This window comes from Notechis scutatus, chromosome 5, assembly GCF_049901735.1.
Source record: "Notechis scutatus isolate UNSWTSFEM ecotype Mainland chromosome 5, rNotScu1.2, whole genome shotgun sequence".
NCBI classification, from domain to species: domain Eukaryota; kingdom Metazoa; phylum Chordata; class Lepidosauria; order Squamata; family Elapidae; genus Notechis; species Notechis scutatus.
The window spans coordinates 4468974-4495605 of NC_142013.1; the positions used below are offsets into that span (position 1 = coordinate 4468974).

The window sequence follows — 26632 nt, forward strand, 5'->3', positions numbered from 1 at the left end:
CTATCTTGATGGTACGCACAGTTAAAGAGTTTTACTAACGTATAGAAGATTTCTATTATCCTGCCAAAATTCTGTCCAGCATCTGCTAACTTTATATCTTGCGCCAAAAGTCCTTTGCAAAAGGCAACAAAACTTTCTTGGGTTTTTTTTTCCTTGAAAAAAATTCACTTCTCATCCAAGACGCTTCTTCAGTTCTTCACATCAGAAGCTTCTTGGTTGAGAAGCGAAATGTTTTCAAGGGAACAAAAAACAACAACCAAGAAAGTTTGGTTGCCTTTTGAAAAGGATCTTTGGGACAACCATGACCTAGATCAGTGATCCCCAACCTTTTTGACGCCGCGGCCCGGTACCAGCATCAGCTGGGCGCCGCCATCTTTTTTTGATGAAAAAGTGCTTCCGGTGAGCTTTCTACCCGGAAAAGCTCACCAGAAGCACTTTTTACCAAAAAGATGGCGGCGCCAGCAACCAGCGGCCCGGTAAGACTTGTTCCGGACCGGACCAGTCCGGGACCGGCGGTTGGGGACCCCTGACCTAGATGATTCAGCATCTCCACAGACACTTATCTCTTGCAACAATTTCTTTGCTATTCCATCAACAGATATTTGCTATAAATATCCTTAAATAGCCAATCCAAGTTGAAACAGTATACTTTTTCTTTTACCTGCTGGCCCAAATATTTGAGTCCATCTAGATTGACTTTCCACTCAATCAGTAGCTGATAGGTATCATTCTTGCCACCCCATATCCTCACCACAAAGCAGGATACAGACGTATCAAGGCGGTCAGGCATTAGACCAAAATCAAGGCTTCGCCATGTTGGATTCTGTTAGGGTGGAAGAAGAGAAAATGAACTGTAAATATTCCAGATTGTTTTCCCACATAGAGATTAGTATAGCGGTAATCCTCGACGTTAAGACCGGAATTGAATCCATGCGTGGTCATTAAGCAGGTCACCATGCCCAATTTTACCAATTTTGCTCCTTTTTTTTGCAGCAGTCATTAAATGGGTCAATTTAATGGTTCTGTTATCATTCGTAAATGCTAGAAATCAGCAAAAAAATGCTGAAAACTGCACTTTCATAACCACGGGATGCTGCAAACAGCTTTTGATGCGAGCCGGTTGCTAAACATCCCTAATGCAAATTATGTCATTATTTTAAAAAAGTTTTTACCTTTTATGATTCTAAGCTGCCCAGAGTTGCCTTGAGGTTAAGATAGGCGGCCTACAAATTTTATAAACAAATAACACAAAAAAAATAACCCGGTGTGTGTGTGTAGGGACTTCAGAACTTCAAAAATGGGCTATTAAGTAACTCTGGGGAGGTCTGTTTGAACTTGGAATGGTGGTTCAGGGACCGGGTGTTAAACAAGGATCATGGCATGCCCCTGTTGGAGTCTGATTCCAAGGGGGAGTCGAACAGCTGACAGGGAGTGGGAGTGTGGCTCCGGTGGCTGTGGAGGAAATTGGGGAAGGGCACAGGCTGGCTGGGCATTCAGAGGAAGACCCAGGCCCACCCCCTCTTCATCCTAGGGCACGCAGGGAGGAGAGGATAAGGAAGCAACGTGGGTTACGGGGGAGAAAAAGGCCCTGATTCCCTTCATTAGCTGCAGCTAGGGAAACAGGATAAAGAGGGTGTTTGCGCACAGCTCCTTGCTGGAAGCAAAGCGTGCATTATCTTTGCTTGTCAAGTCCTATCTGGGTTCTGGCGTCCTCCCAAACTGTATGTGTTTCGTTATCTTTTTGTTCTGCAATTCTTTATCCTGCCCTGTCTCGTTAATTGCTGCAGCTTGTGGTTTGTGTTGGTTTTTATTTATAATTTATAGGTGCTTTGGGTTCTGACTAATATTTCTTCCCTTTAAAAACTCTTCCTGGGAGAGTTTTTTCTCCAGCCGATGATAACTGGACATTGGGGGCCAAGTTGGAGGTATTAAAGGGACTTTACCTGCTTTTGTGACTTTGTTGCTTTTGTGCCACGCCCCTTTGGGTCATCACAGATCACCTGTGTGGTCAAAAAGGCTTCCAAAGATTGAGTTGCTCACTCTGTGCTCAACATTTGTGCAGATGCAGCCAATTGCTTGGTCACATATAGGTAGTCCTCAACTTACAACAGTTCATTTAGTGACCCTTCAAAGTTATGATGGCACTGAAAAAAGGGGACAAAGGACCATTTTTTCACACTTACGACCTTTGCAGCATCCCCATGGTCAGGGGATCAAAAGTCAGCCACTTGGCAACTGGTTCACACTTATGACCATCGCGGCGCCCCAAGGTCCTGTGATCCCCTTTTGTGGACCCCCTCTGCAAGCCAAATCAATGGGGAAGCCAGATTCACTTAACAACCAGGTTACTAACTTATCCACTGCAGCCATTCATTTAACCACTGTGGCAAGAAATGTCGTAAAATGGGGCAGAGCGCACTGAACAAACGTCTCCCTTTACAACAAAAGTTCTGGGCTCGATCGTGGTCGTTAAGTCGAGGACAGCCTGGAATAGGTTTCCAAAGGACCTCGAAGGGCAAGCGATCTGCATTCGCTCCAAAGTTACGACTATTGCAGAATCCGTTCCATTCATGGGAGAGTCAGCTGCTCGGGGTGGATGGGATTAGCTTCATTGGGAACAGACAAGAGAAAGTGCTACTCAGACCCCAAAGCATGCGCCCCCCCCGCACATGTGGCCATGACCCCCCCTCGCGCATGCATACGCGCCTCCCATGCTCCCACGCACATGCGCACGACCCCTGCACCCTGTGCATGACTCCCCTGCAGATGCACACGCAACCCCCGCATGTACGCCATGCAATTGCACATGATCCCGTGTCCACCACGCCCTTCCACGCAGGTACATGCAACCTCCGCACATGCCCTGACCCCCGCACATGTGCGGCAGAGACCCGAAGACCAGCTGGCCAGCGGGAGGCGCGGGTGCGCATACGCGGCTGAGCTGAGCTGGGATGACGGCTCACGTGCCCAGAGAGAGGGCTCTGGGTGCCACCTCTGGCACGTTTGCTATAGGTTCACCATCACGGCTCTAGGTCCTTGGCCATGGTGACTGTTAGGATGCAACAGGCTCATTAATTAAGTCCAAAATGTAGGCATCTCTTCATCTGAATCCAAAGTGTTGCAAGGCCCCTAATGTGGATAGCAATAGCAATAGCCCTTAGCACTTATATACGACTTCACAGTGCTTTTTGGCCCTCTCTAAGCGGTTTACAGAGTCAGCGTGTTGCCCCCAACAATCTGGGCCCTCATTTTACCCACTTCGGAAGGACAGAAGGCTGAGGGAGGGAGGGAGGGAGGGAGGAAGGAAGGAAGGAAGGAAGGAAGGAAGGGCAATAGCACTTAGACTTAAATACCGCTTCACGGTGCTTTTACAACCCTCTTTAAGCGGTTTACAGGGTCAGCGTGTTGCCCCCAAGAATCTAGGTCCTCCTTTTACCCACCTTGGAAGGACGGAAGGCTGAGTCAACCTTTGAGCCTGGTGGGATTTGAACTGCCAAATTATAGGCAGCTGGCTGCAGAAGTAGCTTGCAGTACTGCACTCAACTACTGCGCCACAGAGGCTCCTTATACAGGTAGTATAAGGATACAGGTAGTCCTCAACATACGACCACAATAGGGCTCAAAGTTTTATGTTGCTAAGTGAGAAGTTTGTTAAACGAGCTTTGCCCCATTTTACGACTTTTCTTGCCACCTTTGTTAAGTGAATCCCTGCAGCTGCTAAATTGGTCAAACGGTTGCTGAGTGAATCTGGTTTCTCCACTGACTTCACTTGTCAGGAAGGTCGCCAAAGGCGATCACATGACCTAGGGCACTGCAATCGTCATAAATCTGAGTCGGCTGTCAAGCATCTGAATGTGAATCGCGCACCCATGGGGATGCTGCAACGGCCGTAAGTGTGAAAAGCAGTCGTCGTAAGTCGTTTTTTTCAGTGCCACGGTAACTTCGAACGGTCACTAAGTGAACTGTTGTAAGTTGAGGACTATCAGACCTGGGAATTAGGACGATCACCTGTATTGGAAAGACTTTTTCTAAAGGGACAGGTGTCTACCTTTTGGGAGCTCTGCTTAATTACAAATTGTCATTAAAAGCTTCCCTAACAATTGATGGATCGGCCATGACCTTACCTGAACCAAAATAGACTCTCTTCTGTCATCCATTTCCTAATTAACCTCACAAATTGCACTCAGCATGGAGCTATTCTTCAAAGATGGTCAGGAAATTGATTCAGACCACCGCTGCCCAACTATTATGGGATGCTACTTGAAAGACAATACTGGCTACCTGTGAACTCTCAAGGTCAATAGAGGGTACTTGATTTCTATCCGCTCGATAGACCCCTTTGCCCTTCAGCTCAAGCAAGCATTCAAGATGGCTACGCAAAATGCTAAAGCCACCATTCAAAAGACCGGGGAATCATTACCAATAAGTTCCATATGCTGGTATGAGTACCAATAAAGGAGAATATCTGTAGCTCAGGGTTGAAATGAGGGGTCCTTGGCGCTCTCTGGGCTTGATTGTTTTAGAATAGAATGGAAGGGAAGGGAATGGAGTGGAGTGGAAAGGAATGGAACGGAGTGGAAGGAATGGAACGGAGTGGAAAGGAATGGAACGGAGGGAATGCAGTGGAGTGGAAAGGAATGGAACGGAGGGAATGGAGTGGAGTGGAAAGGAATGGAACGGAGTGGAAGGGAATGGAACGGAGTGGAAAGGAATGGAACGGAGGGAATGGAGTGGAGTGGAAAGGAATGGAACGGAGGAAGGGAATGGAACGGAGTGGAAAGGAATGGAACGGAGGGAATGGAATGGAGTGGAAAGGAATGGAACGGAGTGGAAGGGAATGGAACGGAGTGGAAAGGAATGGAACGGAGGGAATGCAGTGGAGTGGAAAGGAATGGAACGGAGGGAATGGAGTGGAGTGGAAAGGAATGGAACGGAGTGGAAGGGAATGGAACGGAGTGGAAAGGAATGGAACGGAGTGGAAGGGAATGGAGTGGAGTGGAAAGGAATGGAACGGAGTGGAAGGGAATGGAACGGAGTGGAAAGGGAATGGAACGGAGGGAATGGAATGGAGTGGAAAGGAATGGAACGGAGTGGAAGGGAATGGAACGGAGTGGAAAGGAATGGAACGGAGTGGAAGGGAATGGAACGGAGGGAATGGAGGGAGTGGAAAGGAATGGAACGGAGTGGAAGGGAATGGAACGGAGTGGAAAGGAATGGAACGGAGGGAATGGAATGGAGTGGAAAGGAATGGAACGGAGTGGAAGGGAATGGAACGGAGTGGAAAGGAATGGAACGGAGTGGAAGGGAATGGAACGGAGTGGAAAGGAATGGAACGGAGGGAATGGAGTGGAGTGGAAAGGAATGGAACGGAGTGGAAGGGAATGGAACGGAGTGGAAAGGAATGGAACGGAGGGAATGGAGTGGAGGAAAGGAATGGAACGGAGGGAATGGAGTGGAGGAAAGGAATGGAACGGAGTGGAAGGGAATGGAACGGAGTGGAAAGGAATGGAACGGAGGGAATGGAGGGAGTGGAAAGGAATGGAACGGAGTGGAAGGGAATGGAACGGAGTGGAAAGGAATGGAACGGAGTGGAAGGGAATGGAACGGAGGGAATGGAGTGGAGTGGAAAGGAATGGAACGGAGTGGAAGGGAATGGAACGGAGTGGAAAGGAATGGAACGGAGGGAATGGAGGGAGTGGAAAGGAATGGAACGGAGTGGAAAGGAATGGAACGGAGTGGGAAAGGAATGGAACGGAGTGGAAGGGAATGGAACGGAGGGAATGGAGTGGAGTGGAAAGGAATGGAACGGAGTGGAAGGGAATGGAACGGAGTGGAAAGGAATGGAACGGAGGGAATGGAGTGGAGTGGAAAGGAATGGAACGGAGTGGAAGGGAATGGAACGGAGTGGAAAGGAATGGAACGGAGGGAATGGAATGGAGTGGAAAGGAATGGAACGGAGGGAAGGGAATGGAACGGAGTGGAAAGGAATGGAACGGAGTGGAAAGGAATGGAACGGAGGGAATGGAGTGGAGTGGAAAGGAATGGAACGGAGTGGAAGGGAATGGAACGGAGGGAAAGGAATGGAACGGAGGGAATGGAGTGGAGTGGAAAGGAATGGAACAGTGGGAGTGGAAGGGAATGGAACGGAGTGGAAAGGAATGGAACGGAGTGGAAGGGAATGGAACGAGTGAGGAAAGGAATGGAACGGAGGGAATGGAGTGTGGAGTGGAAAGGAATGGAGTGAGGGAATGGAGTGGAGTGGAAAGGAATGGAACGGAGTGGAAGGGAATGGAATGGAGTGGAAAGGAATGGAACGGAGGGAATGGAGTGGAGTGGAAAGGAATGGAACGGAGGGAATGGAGGAGTGGAAAGGAATGGAACGGAGGGAAGGGAATGGAACGGAGTGGAAAGGAATGGAACGGAGGAATGGAGTGGAGTGGAAAGGAATGGAACGGAGGGAAAGGAATGGAACGGAGTGGAAAGGAATGGACGGAGTGGAAGGGAATGGAGTGGAAGGGAATGGAACGAAGGGAATGGAGTGGAGTGGAAGGAATGGAACGGATGGAAGGAATGGAAGGAGTGGAAGGAATGGAACGGAGTGGAAAGGGAATGGAACGGAGTGGAAGGGAATGGAACGGAGTGGAAGGGAATGGACGGGAAGGAACTGGAGTGGAAGGGAATGGAATGGAGTGGAAGGGAATGGAACGAGTGAATGGAAAGAGTGGGAGTGGAAGGGAATGGAACAGGAGTGGAAGGGAATGGGAGTGGAAGGGAATGGAACGGAGGGAAAGGAATGGAACGGAGGGGAAGGGAATGGAACGGAGTGGAAGGGAATGGAGTGGAAGGGAATGGAACGGAGTGGAAAGGAATGGAATGGAGTGGAAAGGAATGGAACGGAGTGGAAGGGAATGGAACGGAGTGGAAGGGAATGGAGTGGAAGGGAATGGAACGGAGTGGAAAGGAATGGAAAGAGAGGGAAGGGAATGGAACGGAGTGGAAGGGAATGGAACAGAGGGGAAGGGAATGGAACGGAGTGGAAGGGAATGGAACAGAGGGGAAGGGAATGGAACGGAGTGGAAGGGAATGGAGTGGAAGGGAATGGAACGGAGTGGAAAGGAATGGAATGGGAGTGGAAAGGAATGGAACGGAGTGGAAGGGAATGGAACGGAGAGGAAAGGAATGGAACGGAGTGGAAGGGAATGGAACGGAGTGGAAAGGAATGGAACGGAGGGAATGGAGTGGAGTGGAAAGGAATGGAACGGAGGGAATGGAGTGGAGTGGAAAGGAATGGAACAGAGTGGAAGGGAATGGAACGGAGTGGAAAGGAATGGAACGGAGGGAATGGAGTGGGAGTGGAAAGGAATGGAACGGAGGGAATGGAGTGGAGTGGAAAGGAATGGAACGGAGTGGAAGGGAATGGAATGGAGGGAATGGAGTGGAGTGGAAAGGAATGGAACGGAGTGGAAAGGAATGGAACGGAGTGGAAAGGAATGGAATGGAGTGGAAGGGAAGGGAAGTGGAGTGGGAAGGGAATGGAATGGAAGTGGAAGGGAATGGAACGGAGTGGAATGGAATGGAGTGGAAGGGAATGGAACAGAGTGGAAGGGAATGGGAGTGGAAGGGAATGGAGGAACGGAGTGGAAAGGAATGGAACGGAGGGGAAGGGAATGGAGTGGAAGGGAATGGAGTGGAAGGGAATGGAACGGAGTGGAAAGGAATGGAATGGAGTGGAAAGGAATGGAACGGAGTGGAAGGGAATGGAACGGAGTGGAAGGGAATGGAGTGGAAGGGAATGGAACGGAGTGGAAAGGAATGGAACAGAGGGGAAGGGAATGGAAGCGGAGTGGAAGGGAATGGAACAGAGGGGAAGGGAATGGAACGGAGTGGAAGGGAATGGAACAGAGGGGAAGGGAATGGAACGGAGTGGAAGGGAATGGAGTGGAAGGGAATGGAACGGAGTGGAAAGGAATGGAATGGAGTGGAAAGGAATGGAACGGAGTGGAAGGGAATGGAAACGAGATGGAAAGGAATGGAACGGAGGGGAAGGGAATGGAACGGGGAAGGGAATGGAACGGAGTGGAAGGGAACGGAGTGGAAGGGAATGGAACGGAGTGGAAAGGAATGGAGTGGAGGAAAGGAATGGAACGGAGTGGAAGGGAATGGAACGGAGGGAAAGGAATGGAACGGAGGGAATGGAGTGGAGTGGAAAGGAATGGAACGGAGGGAAGGGAATGGAGTGGAGTGGAAAGGAATGGAACGGAGTGGAAGGGAATGGAACGGAGTGGAAAGGAATGGAATGGAGTGGAAAGGAATGGAACGGAGTGGAAAGGAATGGAACGGAGGGGAAGGGAATGGAACGGAGGGGAAGGGAATGGAACGGAGTGGAAAGGAATGGACCGGAGTGGAAAAGGAGTGGAAGGGAGTGGAAGGGAGTGGAAGGGAATGGAACGGAGTGAATGGAACGGAGTGGAGTGGAAGGGAATGGAACGGAGTGGAAAGGAATGGAATTCCAACAACCGTTCTTTATGTTTTAGCCTCTAGTCCCTTAATTGTCTTTGTTGCTCTTCTCTGCACTCTAGAGTCTCAATATCTTTTTTACATCGTGGCAAACAAAACTGGATGCAGTATTTCAAGTGTGGCCTTACCAAGGCTTTATAAGATCGTATGATCTTGATGAAACATTTTCTTGCAAACGTTTCATTACCCTAACTAGGTACCATCATCAGTGCTAGTGAGTAGACATCTAGGGAGCCCGAGGAACCAAGAATTTAGCACCCATCCCATCCCCATTTGCTCTGTCCCCTCAGACCTGCAGGGGAGCCCTTCTCATGGTCTTTCAGGCTGCAGCATCAAGGAGGCTGCCTTCTCAGTAACATCCCTCCCAATTACAACCATGGAAATCCTACAAGAATTCTTGGTTCCACCTCTATGCATTTCCTTAACACAAATCAATCTTCTCAGACTCGTAACAGCTACGTTAATCTTGTGGGATACAAGTAGTCCTTGACTTACAACCTGTTGTGGTTAGCCGGCAGCATGTGCAGACGGCTGAGGAGAGCGAGGACTCAGATGAGGGGCCAGGACCATTAGGAAGTGGACTGATGCCTTCAGAGATTGTGGGGGCTGGCAGCAGCGATGAGGAGGTTCCCGAGGAGCCTGTGCCAAGTGCGCGTGCGCGCAGGGCTGCTCGCAGGAAAGTGTTACAACAGCACAGGCGACTTGGGAGTAAGGCTGCAAGGTAATGGCCCCTCCTTCAAGAAGATAAAAGCCAGTTGTGAATCGGATGTTCTTTGCAGAAGGCAAAGACGTTTTGAACTCAGCCTCTGGACATTACAAGTGGTATTTGAAGACTCTTGTATTGCAAATTATTTCTTGTCTGTTATCTTTCGGCAAGTCTCGCATAGCTTGGCAAGACTTGTGCTTATCACAGCTAATTATTTTGCAGAAGCATTAAAAGATTTCTGTTTCCTTTGGATTGTGTTTGATTTGTTGGGAAAGGGCCCGTGGGTCAGAACACAACCACAATGGAGCCCAAAATTCAGGTTGCTAAATGAGGCATTTGCTAAATGAGTTTCATCCCGTTTTTTGACTTTTTTTGCCACGTTTTGTCCATTGTTAAGTTTGCAATACGGTTGTTTAAGCGGATCTGGCTTCCCCACTGGCTTTGCTTGTCAGAAGGTTGCAACAGGGGAACACATAACCCCGGGACACTGCAACCGTCGTAAATATGAGTCGTATGTGGCCAAGCGGCTGAATTTTGATCACGTGACTGCAGGGATGCTGCAATGGTTGTAACTGTGAAAGACGATCCTAAGTCACCTTTTCCCAGTGCTGTTGTACTGGTAACTTCAAACGGCCACTAAACAAACTGTTGTAAGCCGAGGACTACCTGGATTTATCACACCTGGCTACACCAGGTAACGACACCAGTTGTAACGGGAGCATCTACAGTGACAGTCACTGGCTTCAAAATGGCAGGCAGAACTAGGCAGCTAAATCGGCTTTTATTATTTTATTTATTCAAAATACTTATATAACCACCCATCTTGCAAGCAACACTGGGTCTCTCTCAATCCAAAGTTAAAGCAATATACAGACACCCTATCAAAAGTCCAAAGATTAACGTGTTACATTAAAAACAACAAAACCTTTCTTATTTCATGCAAGGAATGCAATGAACATTAAAAAGGGATGGTGCTCACCCTGTCACATCCCAGCATTTTGAAGCCAATTACTGTTACTGCAGAACCTCCAGGCTGCAGCCCCTTAAAGGAGCGCCAGTCTTTCCCTTGTATCATCGTGGCTGCCTTATACTGCATAAACATGCATTCCATACTATGATCCACAAAAATCTATTTCAAAGTTAGCTAGCAGTCTTTGGTTTAAAGCAGTAATAGATACAGCTCAAGTAATTTGCACAGGGAGTGACACAAGGGAAAAAACGGTCCCATTTTGTGTTAATGAACATTTTAGAGCAAGGGTGGGCCCCTATGGGGATTTTACCACCTGTGGGCTTCAATTCCCAGAATTCCTGAGCCAGCACAAATTCTGGGAGTTGAAGTCCACAGGTTGTAAAGTCGCCAGAATTGCCCACTCCTAGTTTAAAGGAAAAAAAGTAAAGGAAAACCTTAGTCAAGATAATAACAGCTCACTTACCAGTGAATTCTTTATGACCTCACTCTTATAAAATTCTATTAAGAAAAAAAAGAAAAAAAAAAGAAATTAAAAGGAAGTCAGAGATCACATCGCACAGATTCCTAAGGATATCGAGCCGGGAGAGCAAAACAGCGATTGATAATTAAACCAAGTGGAAATCCTAGAGATGTCAAGGTATACAAACAATGGTTGTTATAAAGTATTATCCTTAAATGACATGGAAACCAAGCCTGTGGGAACCCATACCTACTGAGCACTTGTTATCGGAAAAATCAGCTTTTTTTGATAGCCTATAAAAATCAAGCTCTGTATCTTCTGAAAAGGGTAAGTTTTTATCAAAGAAATCACAAAGGTTCTTCAGTATCTAATCAGCATAAAGAAGATTGCAGCCAAGAGCACAATATTCGATGGCGGGACGGGGACATCAGCAAAAACAGGCATTAAGTAGCTCTGGGGAGGTCGGTCATAACTTGAAATGGTCGCTAAGGGCCCGGTCATTAAGTAAGAACTACCTGTATCTTTCAGCTACTCAGGCCAATAGGTGATGCAACCAGGGGTGGGATTCAAATTTTTAACCGGTTCTGTGGGCGTGGCTTAGGTGGTGGGCGTGGCTTGGTGTTATGTGACTGGGTGGACATGGCTTGGTGGTCATGTGACTGGCTGGGTGTGGCCAACTCAATATCACTCACATCGAGGCACGCATCTCCTCGTCTGGCCTCTCATGACTGTGGGGATGCTGCAACAGTCATAAGTGTGAAAAATGGTCATAAGTCACTTTTTTTTCAGTGCCATTGTAACTTTGAATGGTCCCTCCACACAAGCAAAGTACCAGCAAAGGAGGAGAAAAAAACTCCAGAGAGGTTCCTGAGACAGGAAGTCTCGTCCTGCCAAAAATGTAATAAGGGTCAACGGAGAGGCAGTTTCTGTAAGCAACACCAGAATGTTTCCTTCCTGCCTTCCTTACAGGATTAGCCCAGGAATTTCTTCTAACAACCGGTTCTCCGAACTGCTTAGAATGTTAACAACCGGTCCTAGCGAATAGGTGTGAACTGGTAGAATCCCACCCCTGGATGCAACCCTTAATCTGAGAGATACTGATGATTATTCAAAGCTTAGTTATTGAGATAAGCATCTTTCGTGGCATCAAATCTGATGCCACGAAAGATGCACACTAGAACGGTGTGGCGTACTTTCATCCAGTTATCAGTAAACAAAGGCACATTAATCAGATCACACAAACCCAAAATGTAAATGTTCAAATTGTTCTCGATTAAATATTAAATACAGGTAGTCCTTGACTTGCAACCACAATTGAGCCCAAAATTTCTGTTGGTATGTGAGACACTTGTTAAGTGAAGTTTGTTCAATCTGGCTCAAGGTTGACTCAACCTTCCGTCCTTCCGAGGTCGGTAAAATGAGGACCCAGATTGTTGGGAGCAGGAGGCTAACTCTGTAAACCGCTTAGAGAGGGCTGTAAAGCACTGTGAAGCAGGATGTAAGTTTGCTATTGCTTAGGAAGGAAGGAAGGAAGGAAGGGGAGGGAGGGAGGGAGGAAGGAGGGGAGGAAGGAAGGAAGGGAGGGAAGAGGCTGACTTGGTAAACTGCTTAGAGGATTGGGAAGCGCTATGTAAGTGCTATAGCTATTGTTCTGTTTTACGACCTTTCTTGCCACCGTTGTTAAGTAAATTGCTACAGTTGTTGAATTAGTGACAGGGTTTTTAAGTGAATCTGCCTCCCCCTTGACTTTGCTTGTCAGAAGTTCGCAAAAGGGGATCACGTGATCCTGGGACTCTGCCATCATCATAAATATGAATCAGTTACCAAACTGCCAAATTTGGATCATGTGACCACAGGGGTGCTGCAACGGTCATAAAATGTGAAAAACTGTCACTTTTTTCAGTGCTGTTGCAACTTTGAACAGCCACCAGACGAACTGTTGTAAGTCAAGGACTAGCTGTATATAAATATTAATTGAAAGTTCACATTAGTTGTTTTTACACTCTTATGAGGACTACGGTAAGAGAGGGATTTTGAGATTTTGCATTTGGCACAAACGTGGTTAATTAGCACTATTGAAATACCGTACCTCATCAGGCAGCCCATGGAATAGCAGCATGTTAACAGATAATACCACTAGAAGGATATTCAGGGATATGTTAATTAAAAAAATTATGGATTGTGCGGAAATGAAAAGCTTCCCATGGAGTTGCAAGAGAAGGAAAAAAGAGAATTCTATACGGTCTGGGAAAACCTATATACTTGGATAGGTAACAGGAATAATAGTTAATATATAATGTAAATATGAATAATGTATATATGTATACAGATATAAATAATGGAAGATGGAAAAAACTGACGCCACAATGTATTGCAAAAATGATTTGTGGTTTTGTTTAAAAAACTGTAAAACTTTAATAATTTTTTTAAAAAAAGGATATTCAGTGATTGGCTTCACACAACCAGATTAAGTAAAAACCATGTAACAAAACTGTTATATATTACCCAGCACACAACAGGAAAAAAAGTACAGGCAGTCCTTACAACAACTCATTTAATGACCGCTCAAATTTACAACGGCATGGAAAAAAAATTGACTTATGACCATTTTCGCATTTACATCCGTTGCAGCCTCCCCATGGTCATGGGATCAAAATTGGGATGCTTGGGGAATTGGTTCCTATGTATGGTGGCTGCAGGGTCCCGAAGTTACGTTGATGCCCCTTTTTCCGCCCTTTCGTAAGAACCCTCATAAAATGCTCTAGATCAGGGGTCTCCAACCTTGGCCAGTTGAAGTCCGTCAGACTTAAAGTGGCCAAGGTTGGAGACCCCTGATCTAGAGAGAATTTCCCCTTAGGCCCAAAAGCCTCCCCCCCCCCTTTTTTTTTGTTCCTCCCCTGTGCTGGAAATAAAGATAATGCAAAGGAAAACCAAGTGATTATTTTTTTTGAACAAACGAAATCTTCTTCCATAGCATCTATTATGTACGAATGAAGGCGAATATACGTGTCCCAAGGATAATGTGGCAAGATCCAATTTGGAAGTGGTGGGAGCTTCATCCCTGGAGGCTTTCAAGAAGAGACTGGACTGCCATCTGTCAGAAATGGCGTAGGGTCTCCTGCTTGGGCAGGGGGTTGGACTAGATGACCTACAAGGTCCCTTCCAACTCTGGTCATCGGCACCAGAAATTTTGTCTTCTGAGCTTTCGGACTCGTGCTGGAGCCTGTCTTGAGGGAACTGGCTAGAGAGAAGTTCCCTGAGGATGGAGGGAACGAGTACGAAAGCTCACAATACAAAACCTCTGGTCCCGGTGACAGACCCACATTAGATCCTGCATTATGTATGTATGTATTTGATTTCTGGAACTGCCCATCACGGTATCTAATCCTTGCCTATTTTTTCAGTCATCAACTATGTAAAATATCACAGGTCATTTGGGAAGGAATATTGTTGTGGTTCGCCGGCAGCCTATGCAGACGGCAGCGGAATCAGGCAGTGGGGAACAATGGGGACCAGTCCGGCAGTCTGGGGAGGACTTGGATGAGGGTCCTGCATCCAACACAGAGATGGGGCCAGGACCACCTGGGAGTGGGGTACTGACTCCGGAGCCTCTGGCAGCAGCGAGGCAGTGGAACAAGGGGAGCCTGTTCCCAGTGCATGTGTGCACAGAGCTGCTAGAAGGCGAGAGCAGCTGAGACAAAAGGGGCAACTTGGGAGTAAGGCTGGGAGGTGATTGTGCCTCCCATAAGGTATAAAGGACAGGCAAAGGTGAAGAAACCTTTGCAGGCAGCAAAGCCATTCGCTCTGTTCGGATTAAACCTTGAAGCTGTGTGGACTTTATACTTAGGTTGGTTTTTTATAGTTCATTTGGCACTTTAGTTGTTGGCAGACATTCAAAGGAAAGGTGGGTGCTTATCTCGAGAGACTGTTTGGGACTCATTACCGCCTGGGAATGAACATAATTCCCAGTGTTGAAATAAAACAAGAATCGTTTTAACTAAGAGTGTGCTTAATTATGGTCTTGGAATCCCTGGTCAGAACAAATATAAGGAACTCTAAAGAGAGTCTTCCTAGACCAGGGGTGTCAAACTCAAGGCCCGTGGACTGGATCTGTCCCACAGGGTGCTTAGATCTGGCCCAGGGGGCTGCCCTGGAAACAGCAAAGGACCGCCCCACGGTGCCTCAGCCAATGAAAACAGAGCTCGGGAGGGACACCCGCGGTCCTCCAGAGCTCCATTTTCGCTGGCAGAGGGTTGCAGGAAGCCGTCGCAGCTGAAAATGGAGCTTGGGAGCCCATTTTTGTTGGCAGAGCGCTTGGGTCACCACAGGCGCCCCCGACATGAGTGACACTGAGCTGGCCACACCTACCCCAGCCCCCCAAGGTCAAACCCAGCCCTGATGTGGCCCTCAGTGAAAACGAGTTTGACACCCCTGCCCTAGACAAACTGAGCAGATGGAGATGGAAATCAGTGACGAGAAACATCTCTTTACCTTTACATATATTTATGTTGTCGCACAAGTGAAGCGTGAAATAGGTGTCCAGGAGGCGATAACCGTTCCTATTGACAATATTCCGGGCTGCAATGTTACGCAAATGCCTGAGACGACGCTGGAAAAGAAAACGTTACAAATATTCAGCAATGTTCGTGTTATTATTAAGCTGTTTAGCAAATGCGGTGTTGTTTAACATGTAACACTGGGTAAGAACAGCTCATGTTTGTTTTGAGATGTTTTTATTCTTTATAAAGTTTTGTTCTCAAAGATCCAGCCTGCTATTGTCCCTCTGTCATGGCCTTTCAAATAAAAATCCTACATGTGTTCCTTACGCACCCAGATGTAAAAAGCAAAATAAATTCTCTCGCTATATGTAGCTTCAGTTAAAAATGTACAGAGAGCCCTCCTATATTCCTTGCAGACAGCTGGTCATTTGCATTCTTTTAGAGACTTATTGAGGCCACTTGGAGATTTGTTTACGTCTCAGGGTCACCTGAGTAGGGCAAGAAGGCTCCACACTCATTTGCACCACTCAGGTGATCCTGAGGACACAGACAAACCTCCAAGTGGCCTCAACGACTTCTCTAAAAAGAATGCAAATGCCACCTCTATAAATATAAATCCTTCCGTCCTTTACCATCCAGTCTGAGCTGAAGAAGCTTTTTGGGTGAGAAGCGAAACGTCTTCAAAGGGAAAAAAAAACAACAGAAAGTCCAGTTGCCTCCCGGAAAAAAAAGCACCTCTGAGGCACTGAAAAACAGTAATATTTAGCAGAAAGCAGCAGTACATAGGAGAGTATTTCACCAATTCCAACCTCCCACAACTTCCTCTGCAAAACACTTACAAATCACACTATGACCAGTGCCAATTAAAATTATCTTTATCCACTTCATTCTGAACAAGAAAATTACATTACAATCTCAATGGCTATTAACTGTTAACATGGTTTAAGCCCATTAACAAGAACTACAAAACTGTTTTCCAGGAAGAAAGCAAGAGATAAAAACCATCTGGGGAGAGACATTCAGTTTCCCTAAACTATTCAAATACTGTTTTAAAACAAAAAACATTTGTTGAGCAGTAAGCTAAAAACTACGGCTTATAAACTAGAATGCTTGGCTTCCCACTTCTCACTGAACAGCCATAACTCTTTTAGCAACTTAGTGTTAGATGAAATTTTAATTCCCCCTGACTACATCTACATTTTACACATAATTTGTTTTACTCAATTTGCAACACAAGCTGCACATAGCAATAATCTATATGGAAAGAAGCGTGAAATTCTTTAATAAGCCATAGGTTTTTTTTAATTAATCAGTCATGTTTTGTAATAAATATGATGGATTAATAGATAAATAAACCTAAGGGTTTACAACTTTCCATTCATTCCTTTATTAAAAGTATTAAATGAGACTACACAAAAAAAACAAATACACATCATTCTCTACATGAAAACTTGAATGTGTCACTATCAAACACTGGCCAGCCAAAGGGAAAACATTCATAGGTAATGATTCTGTCTTGTTTTAATGAATCTTATAAATTTCTGAGCTGTAGTGGCCCCATGGTTAGAATGCAGTATTGCAGGCTTATCTCTGCCCACTGCCAGGAGTTCAATCCTGACAGGCTCAAGGTTGACTTCCAACAGTAAACAATCAGTAAAACGAGGGCCTAGATCAGGGGTGTCCAACCTTGGCAACTTTAAGACTTGTGGACTCCTCACCAGACTCCCAGGAATTCCCATTAAGTCTTAAAGTTGCCAAGGTTGGACACCCCTGGCCTAGATTGTTAGGGGCAAGATGCTGACTCTGTAATCTGCTTAGAGAGATCTGTAAAGACAGAGCTGCACTAAGGAGCAGCATATAAGTCTAAGTGCTATTGCTACGGCTAATATCCTTTCATTAGAAGCTTGAGTCGATAGAGAATCATATTCTCTTTCTCTTCTAGGGCATTTGCTCTTGAAAGGAAGAAAATAAGAGGCTGTTATGAAACTCTTCCCTTACCATTTCCTACTGTTGTTTTTATGCCTATCAAACTTCCTCTTTTCTTATATCAGTTTACTGGGTCAGGGCAGGGCATCAACAGGCTCTTGTAAGAGTGCCAGTCAAACATTGCAGCAAAAATATGTTGTACGCATCTTCCTAAACATTTGCAAAAAATCCATTGGACCACTGTGGCAAGATCTACATTGGGCTGCCCTTGAAGAGCATTTTCAGCTGCTTCAAAACAGGGGCTCCAGGAGGTACGAACATTTCATGATGCCCTGAAAAGCACCATGCTTTGAGAATTGCGCTAGCTAGCAATTGGGTGTGATTCAAAGTTCTAACAATCGAATGAAAGCCCTTCATGGAACACAGGGCCTGGATATCTGCAAGGATTTTATGAAGTAACATCTGCCTTCTGGATAACATTAAATAAGGTGGGTTCCATCAGTGTCCCCTTATTAAGGGACTGTATCTTTAGGGCCCATGGACAGATAGCAATAGCCCTTAGACTTATAGACCGCTTCACAGTCCTCTACAGCCCTCTCTAAGCGGTTTTACAGATTCAATCTATTGCCCCCAACAATCTGGGCCTTAATTTTACCCACCTTGGAAGGATGGATGAGTCAACCTTAGCTGGTCAGGATCGAACTGCTGACAGTCGATGCCTTTTCAATCACTGCTTCCTCCTTTGGCCTAATCTGGATTTTGAGTCATGACAACTGGACTTCTTTTTTGGTTTCAAATGTTTCACTGCTTATCCAAGTAGCTTCTTCAGTCCTGTTGGAGTAGCATTTTCCTGGACCTCTTCTCTCTTAGAAAGTCAGAGCTGGTTGTTCCAAAAGATCTTAGCAGCTGAAATAGATTGGCTTCTCTAGCTATGAAAGTTGCACTATTGGTTGGTTGGCTGTGTGTTCCTAGTCCTATATGTGTGATTTTATAAATTATATGGATTGTTACTTAATGTGTTTGTGTTCTTCTGAAGATACAGAAGTAGGGAATATATGACATTGAGAGTGATTTTGATATAAGTGGTTTATAAGCCCTGGAAACGCTTGAATAAATACATTTATATTCTGGATCTTAAATAAGACGCCTCAAAATGCGAAAACTACCTGAAAACCCTTCGCTAGGCTTCATACATCACCAGATTTTAAGATTCTTTTAATTTTTTATATGGTCTTACACACTTTTAAAGTATGTTTAAATATTTTTGTATTGCTGTTCATTTTTGTAAGCCATTCAGAGTTATGCATTTGAGATATGTAGCCACCTATCTCAAATGCATGACTCTGGGTGGCTGTATTAATCAAAATAAGTACTTTTTTTAAAAATAAAAAATTAAATTGGAAGCTAACATACCGGTATTACAAAGTTAATTTTCACCCTCAAAGATAGTATTTAGTTTCAAGAGTGCTTTCGGGTTCTTACAGTGCCTCAGTAATGTCTGGGACAATGTAAGAATGACGCCTCCAGCTATTAGGGGAAATTTGACCACCTGTTTCAAAAAATAAGGAAGTTAGCACCCACTCCTCTCCTACAAAAATGAAATATCCTCGGAAATATTAAAAAGGCAGAATATTTCCCCTAAAAAGAGAAGTAGAAACTCAGAAGCAGAAACTCACCTCAGAAGCAGAATCTCACCCCCTCTTTTGTTAATGGGTAGGCCATTAAGGCCTGGGCCAGAATATTCTACATAACAAAGCCCTCTACCCATCTCACCATCTGGCCTGGGAAGATTGCATCAGCCAGCACACGGGTGAAGCCATGTGGTCCAGCTAAGACTACCACCCCTGGGAGTCTGACAGCCAATGGGATACATTTTTTACTCAGGAACAGGAAACACTAAGGTGGGGCCCAACAGAGGATATAAAATAATTGCACTCTCAGCATCTTTGCCCCTTGTTTTCTTTTTTTCCTTCACCCAACATCTTGAAGCATGTGATCATCCGTTTCACTTTGGAGCTCCAAGCCATGTGGTTCTGTCCAACATTAAACCATCTTTCCAAACAGCCTCCATGTTTCCAGTGTCTTTTTCCCCACTTGGACCTGAACCCAGAAGGATAATTCTTCCTACACTGCAATGATAGATAATTTCTGAAAGGCTATGGTAGCCCCAGGTAGTTGTGTGAATAAAATATAGATAAATCTCTGTTGTATCTAAAACACAGACGTTAGATGTTAGAATTCAAGCAACATCTCCATGAAGAGCTGTTCTTTACTTCTAAATAAAAATATATCTGCTGACTGAATACCAACAATCAGCAAAGCAACTTCAAAGAGATCAACTGATGCCAGTGTAACTACTCACAATGTTAAGCTTATGTTATTACTCAAATACTACTCAACGGAATGTACTAAGAATATAGGTTGGCTTTGTTCTCCTTAGTAGCCTATTCACAGCCAAACAAGAAAATAACTCCCATGGAGTACTAAGCTCAATAAGAACCTTATGAGTTGAAAAGTTGCTGGTCGTAAATTTTTAAGAGACGGACTTGCACAGAACTTGTGATAAACATTCGCTTCCAACACTCGCTGCTTTAAATTATTTTAACAGTTTGTTTGTGCAAATTGTTCTACAGGGAAGGAAAAATGAAAAACCAAAAATATAACACTTTATAGCCATAAGAAAAAGCCTTCTTCCAGCATGCAAATTAAATTTCCCCAGTTAATGGAAACTTCTGAAACAATACTGCAATTTAATCAATCCTCACATGCTCAACTATTTTTAAGACTTAGGAGATTAATGGAAATTAGCTTCATATCAAATGCCACTGGGCTCCTCCTATCTTAAGGACCATTCTCAGGACACTGGAAAAAACAATTACATCACATTAATGCCAACAAATACAGTGAATGACAATTCCAATAATTATCAGTCAGCATGAAGATGAAATCCATTATATCCAGAGGACACCAAAACTGGGATAAGTTCTAAAGACCACCCAAAGAATTTTCTTTTTTATCCAAGTTCTTACAATTGTCAGGGCATATTATTCAAACAGCTATTCAAGAACAGAAACATAGGTCATGCCTGACAAGCAACTGTTTATAAGCTACTAAAGCTGTTGCAAATGAAGGCAATCTTGAATGTGACTTTCACCTCAAAGAATGACTGAGGTTAAAAACTAGAAGCTACAGCATCCCTGAAAGAGAGATAAATGAAAGAGAGAGAATTAACCTACATTTCCAATTTGTGACTCTGTAGAAATATAGTCATTTGTGCTGTCCCAGCTTACGGATTTGCTTGTAGGCATTTCATCACCTGAGCAGACTACATAATCAGTGCTGGTGAGTGGTGTATTTGCTCTTAGATTATATAAAGTAGCTTACCAGCTTAGCTTAGTGGGAGTGTAGTTTTTCTCCCTGGTAGTTCTTTATCAAAACTATACCCCCACCAACCCTGGCAAGGCAAGCTACTGTGTATGAACAGGCAGCAAACACCACATTCACCAATGCTGAGGATAGCGATAGCACTTAAACTTATATACCACTTTATAGCGCTTTCCAGCCCTGTCTAAGCAGTTTACAGAGTGAGCTTATTTGCCCCCAGTTTACAGAGTGAGCTTATTTGTCCTCCTTTTACCCACCTTGGAAGGATGGAAGGCTGAGTCAACCTTGAGCCTGGTGGGATTTCACCGCCAAATTGCAGGGAGCCAATAGTCAGCATAAGTGGCCTGTAGTATAGCACTCTAACCACTGCGCCACCAGGCTCTGATGTTGTTGCCTAGTCGGGTGATGAAATGCTTGCAAGCAAACCCCCAAGCTTAGAGACCACATGGCTGCCACGGTTCAACCCTGAGCTACATAGATTACCTTCTTTTGGTATCAGTACAAATAAATGTGTAATTATTCAGCTACGCTATGTGAGACTTGTCTCCACTTTACTAAACATTACACACAGAAAAGATAATTTGGGTCTACTCCATAATGGGGGCCTCTTCACGGCAGCTACAACTCAAGTATCACACCTCTGCAAGCCTAATGCGAAATGAATAACTTATGGGCCAAAGTAGAAGCCTATCTAAATTGACACTTTCTTACCCTCTTGTTTATGTAGCTGTATCTGGTAGCCTCAACAAAAGGGGTTATAGCAAATTTATTCAGCTACTTCAACCAGTGTTATCTGCCCTGGGATTTGCTAAGAGAGTAAAATCTATGGACAAGCTTACCCTGTTTTGATTCAGAGTGCCAAGAAGTTACGAAAGAATTGGCTGGGCACGTCAAACGTAATAATCAGCTTCACATTCCACCCAGGAACTTTTATTCTGAAAAAACTGCTAGAAATTAAAGAAATAGACTTTTCCAGGACTTCTTGAAATACTTAGCATGGTCACAAGCTAAGAATGTTTGGGTGCTTGATAGCTTCTTATCCAATCACTAGGTCCTTTTCATTCCCTTTTCTTTTCTTAGAAAAAGTGTAAGTACTTTAGAATATTGCTGGCACTTAAGGGGAACCAACTTGGATCTAGAGCTCAAAACAAACAGCTCCCAATTTCAACCTCTGAGGGAACAGGCCTTGAACAACTTAAGTCTGCTAAAACCCAACTTTTGTTATCAACACTGTTTTTTATTCATTCCTTTCTCTGGAAATTTCTTGTATGTTTTACTTCTCTGCTAATGGCCAGCCTGTAAAAAAACTGCAGCTTCCCATATTGTGCTTCACATTGTTGTGCCTTTCTGGTTAAGCTGATTAAGTGAATTTTGTCCCATTTTACAATCTTTCTTGCCACAGTTGTTAAGTGAATCACCTCAGTTGTTAAGTTAGTAACATGGTTATTAAGTGAATCTGGTTTCCCAATTGACTTTGATGTTCAGAAGGCCGCACAGGACCCCGCGTCATAAATATGAGTCAGTTGCCAAGCGCCTGAGTTTTGATCATGTCATCACAGGGATGTTGCAATGGCCGTAAGTGTGAAAAATGGTCACAAGTCAGTGTTGTAAGTCGAGGATTACCCGTATAACTAAGCAACTCTTGTGATCCGTTGGGTCATCCTTTGGGAGGAAGACAGCTTAGTCTGACATTACCAGACTGAACATTAAATATTGGGCTGACTATATTTTACACCAATGCTGGATGGTCATGTGGTCATCTCAGTATATATATCATAACTAGAAAAATAATTATTGGCAAAAATCAGTAAGTTAATATTTACTTATGTAAACAGATAATCATAATGACCACAGGTGGGCAAAAAACCACTGAGAGTGGGCGAAACTTCCAACTTCCTGCTGGTTTCCCCAGTGACTCTGCTTGTAGAAAGCCGGCAGGGAACGTTATCATGTGACTGTAGGGACACTGCAGTGGCCACTACTTTCAGTTTCAATTCCACAGGAGTACAGGTAGTCCTTGACTTAACAACAGTTTGTTTAGTGACTGTTCGAAGTTACAAAGGCATTGAAAAAAGTGACAGGACCGTTTTTTCACTCTTACAATCATTGCAGCGTCCCCATAATCACATGATCAAAATTCATTTTGAGTTTTGATATTTTACACATTCTTTTAAATTAGCAAATATTAGGGATCTTTATTCAAAAATTGTTATGGTATAATGCACTATTTGAGCTATCTTCAAGATATAAACAGACAAACCCAATGAAATTTTTAGTAGTTATAGATAAGCAATATTAAGCACTTAAATTTAACTGACTGACTAAGCCAACTCATAACACATTCTGGCAGATGAAAAGGTAGGTTTCAGAGCTGGACACTCTGTTTTTTTGACCATGCTCTGACACTGCAATTTCTGGCAGAAAAAAAAAACTGTCCAAGCCAGGTCTTGCATTCTACACTGCCTCTACGGATTTCCCATCTGCATTCAAGCTCAACTCCAGAACAAAGCTGTAAGAAAAAATGCAAAAATACTGCTATTATAAGCAGATGTAAGGCAAATACCAACAGAATTAAAATGAGCTCTCTTGGCCTCTTGTTCTGAGAAAACACCTGAAAGTAATTGTACTAAATCAAGATCCTAATTTTTACTTATCTCAGCTTAATAAATGTCTGGTGATTAAATGGTCAGACATTGGACAGGTTAAAATGTTTAAATGCTTGGAATATTTTTTCATAGTTCTACGAAATGTAGGGCACATAAAAATTATATAGATTACATGCACAAAATTAGCAGCAGAAATCCCTCCCACTTGACACGAGATATAGCACACACAAACAATAGTTTTAGTTGGCTAAGGAAAGTATTAAAAATGATATTCTAGAACGTCAACAGATGTCTAATACAAATACCAACATCTCCTTATCATTTTGAACATTCATCATTTGACAAAAAAGTAGTGGGTGGTATAAGCAGAAGCAGCATGTATTTTAAAGGAGTTTATAAAAAACTTTTGTCTGTGGCTCAGTTAAGGCCATGTCAGTCCTTACTCTTCTGCAAAAAGTTCAGTTCTTAAGGACCCCTCATGTACCTAAAATGATACTAAGGAGGCAGGTTGGTCTAAATCAGGTGGAAAAATATGGTCCCCTTATGACTTGTGCACTTCCAACTCTACAACTGTGGGTTTCAACTCACAACTGACTTGTGAGTTGAAAACCACAAGTCATAAAAGGGCCATAGTTCCCCACCCCTGGTCTAAATAAAGTGTAAGCTTATGCATTTTCTCTGAGTGTTCTCTGAGCTTCGATGTTTTCCTGCAAATTTTGTTACCAGGCTATGGAATATCATCCATACATGAATAATGAAACTTCTGTAGGAAAACAACCAAGCTCAGAGCACACTAGGAATCCAAAAGTGTCAGATGAAGATGATGAAGATGCAGATGAAGTTGCTGGGTAAAATTACTATTGTTGTTTTACAGATGATCTAGGTTCTTTGTGTCGGATAATTACAAATCAATATGAAAAAGATCATCTTTTTCAGGCCAGCAAATGATAGAGATCAATTAAGAGCACTGGCATCAGCATGTTTTAATCCCCTCCCAATAGCCATTCTTTAGGCTGGAATTATAAAAAAAAAAGATTTCATCTAATATAAGACTGTGCACTTTAAGAGAAAGCCGCCTGAATCAATCGCTTGTGTTCTGCTCTAGTGCACCTTTTATACCAATGGAATTTCTATAAGGAAGTCATTTATTTCATAAAGACATAATTAGAGGAAGGACCCTCCCTAAGGTGCTTTATCAGGAAGCAACTGGACTTTATCTTTTCTTTTGAAGACGTTTGGCTTCTCATCCAAGAAGCTTCTTCAGCTCTGACAGGATAGTGGGGAATGGAAGGATTTATCTTCCTTGCAGACAGCTGGTCTTTTGCATCCTTTTAGAGGGTCGTGAATTAGGGGAAGGAATTCCACACATTCATTGGTCCGGTGTTATAGGGCAGCATAATGTCCAAAAAGTAATATTAGAGCCACTTTGATATATATCAGCACAGTAGTTAAGGTGCTGGCCTAAGGAACCAGGAGACCCTGGAAGCCCATTGGATGACTTTGGTCCAGTCACCAGGTGATAGTGAGTTCTAGTTTTGCCTTAGACATGAAAGCCAGCTGGGTAACTTTGTCTAATCACCAGAGATGGAGAGTTCTAGTCCCACTTTAGGCATAAAATCAACTGGGTGCCTTTGGGCCAATCACCAGGTGATAGTGAGTTCTAGTTCTGCCTTAGGTATGAAAGCCAAATGGGTGACTTTGGTCCAATCACCAGAGATGGAGAGTTCTAGTCCCACTTTAGGCATAAAACCAACTGGGTGCCTTTGGGCCAATCACCAGGTGATAGTGAGTTCTAGTTCTGCCTTAGGTATGAAAGCCAAATGGGTGACTTTGGTCCAATCACCAGAGATGGAGAGTTCTAGTCCCACTTTAGGCATAAAACCAACTGGATGCCTCTGGGACAATCACCAGGTGATAGTGAGTTTTAGTTCTGCGTTAGGTATGAAAGCCAAATGGGTGACTTTGGTCCAATCACCAGAGATGGAGAGTTCTAGTCCCACTTTAGGCATAAAACCAACTGGGTGCCTTTGGGCCAATCACCAGGTGATAGTGAGTTCTAGTTCTGCCTTAGGTATGAAAGCCAAATGGGTGACTTTGGTCCAATCACCAGAGATGGAGAGTTCTAGTCCCACTTTAGGCATAAAATCAACTGGGTGCCTTTGGGCCAATCACCAGGTGATAGTGAGTTCTAGTTCTGCCTTAGGTATGAAAGCCAAATGGGTGACTTTGGTCCAATCACCAGAGATGGAGAGTTCTAGTCCCACTTTAGGCATAAAACCAACTGGATGCCTCTGGGACAATAGTGAGTTCTAGTTCTGCGTTAGGTATGAAAGCCAGCTGGGTACCCTTGGGCCACTCGCTCACTCTCATCCTATTCCAGACACCCAGCTGGGACGACTGCTGAAGAGGAGCGGCGCATGCGCGTGGAATCAAGGGAGCGAGCCCCCCCCCTCACGTGCTCGCTCCCGCGGCTGGTTAACCCTTTCCCTCCCACTTTCCCTCCGGGCCCGCAAGCAGACACCGACCTGCTGAGACGGCAACTCCACATGCATGGAGCGGGAGGTCGGACCCGGCGGGGGCAGGACGGCAGCGGTTTGACTCATGCTGACGGCGACCCGGCGGCGGGCCGGAGGGCTCGGGAGCAGGAGAGGCCTTCGCGCGTGCGCATTGAGCCCGCTCCCCCCGCCGCCGCCGGATTCGGAAGAGTTAAGGGTGACGACGAGGCCTCCGAAGGGTCCCGGCGGCCGCCCCCGGGGCTTCTTTGAAAGCCTCCAGCTCGCTTTTTCCGGGACCGGCGAAACGACTCCAGGACCTCCCGCGCCTCTTGGCGAAGCCCTGTTATTTCCAATACGGCTGAGGCGATTAGAAGACGGAGCGACGGAGACACTCCGCCCGCTGATTGGCTCGTCGGGGAGGAAGGCGGGCTTCCTCTTTACGGTAGTGCGGACTCATTGGTTCCTAAGCACATCGGTCTAACCAAACGTCCCGATTTCTGTGGTGCTTCCTACGTGTGCGTGTGTATTTGGAAACACCGCCTCTATGGATAGCAAACTCGTATCCCGCCCCTCATTGGTCGGCGTGCTCCTTACAAGGGGCGGGCCTAAAGTGATACATATAAGACGCCCTTCGCGATTGGACGGAGCTTTATTGGACGGAGTGATGGACAGAAACTAGGTGAAGGGTGGGAAAGCCGAGGACAGGGGTCACGTGGTCGTGTTTTGTCAAGTGAGGAAACCCGTTCGAAAGGAGGGGAGCGCATCTCCATAGCAACAGATGAAGGAGGCCGGGCCCGGCCTGACTAGACTAGAGGGATGCTATATCACCCATCGTGCATTGCGTTGCCTGTTTGCAAAAAAAATGGGATTTAAAAATGTGTGGCTTTTCTGCAGCCACCACAAAGAACTTTTGTTAATGGCATAAATGCACAATGAATAAACATGGGACCTGTTGGCAGTATCTTCTGTTTATTTTTATAGCTGCTTCATCTCATAACTCTTAGTGATTTGCTGCAAGAAAAAAATGTTCACGATACCATGAAATCTAAAAAAAAAAACAGCTTAAATT

The 26632-nt window shown here is 44.8% G+C and overlaps 1 protein-coding gene across 3 annotated transcripts in view; it reads right to left on the reverse strand.

The window, feature by feature from the left end:
* Positions 1-26109, reverse strand: part of UVRAG (UV radiation resistance associated) — an 89710-nt gene extending 63601 nt beyond the window's left edge. Inside the window, exons 1-4 of one of the 3 annotated variants that reach the window (XM_026689453.2) lie at positions 25594-26109; positions 15145-15262; positions 10657-10691; positions 662-823 (exon numbers count right to left, since the gene is read on the reverse strand). In XM_026689453.2, the coding sequence (XP_026545238.1) occupies positions 662-823; positions 10657-10691; positions 15145-15262; positions 25594-25671 (393 nt within the window). In that variant the 5' untranslated portion in view covers positions 25672-26109. Of the gene's footprint in view, positions 1-661; positions 824-10656; positions 10692-15144; positions 15263-20314; positions 20557-25593 lie in introns of those variants that run through there. The other 2 variants (XM_087966012.1, XM_087966013.1) reach the window with 2 other exon arrangements.
* Between the last annotated feature and the right edge of the window lie 523 nt (positions 26110-26632).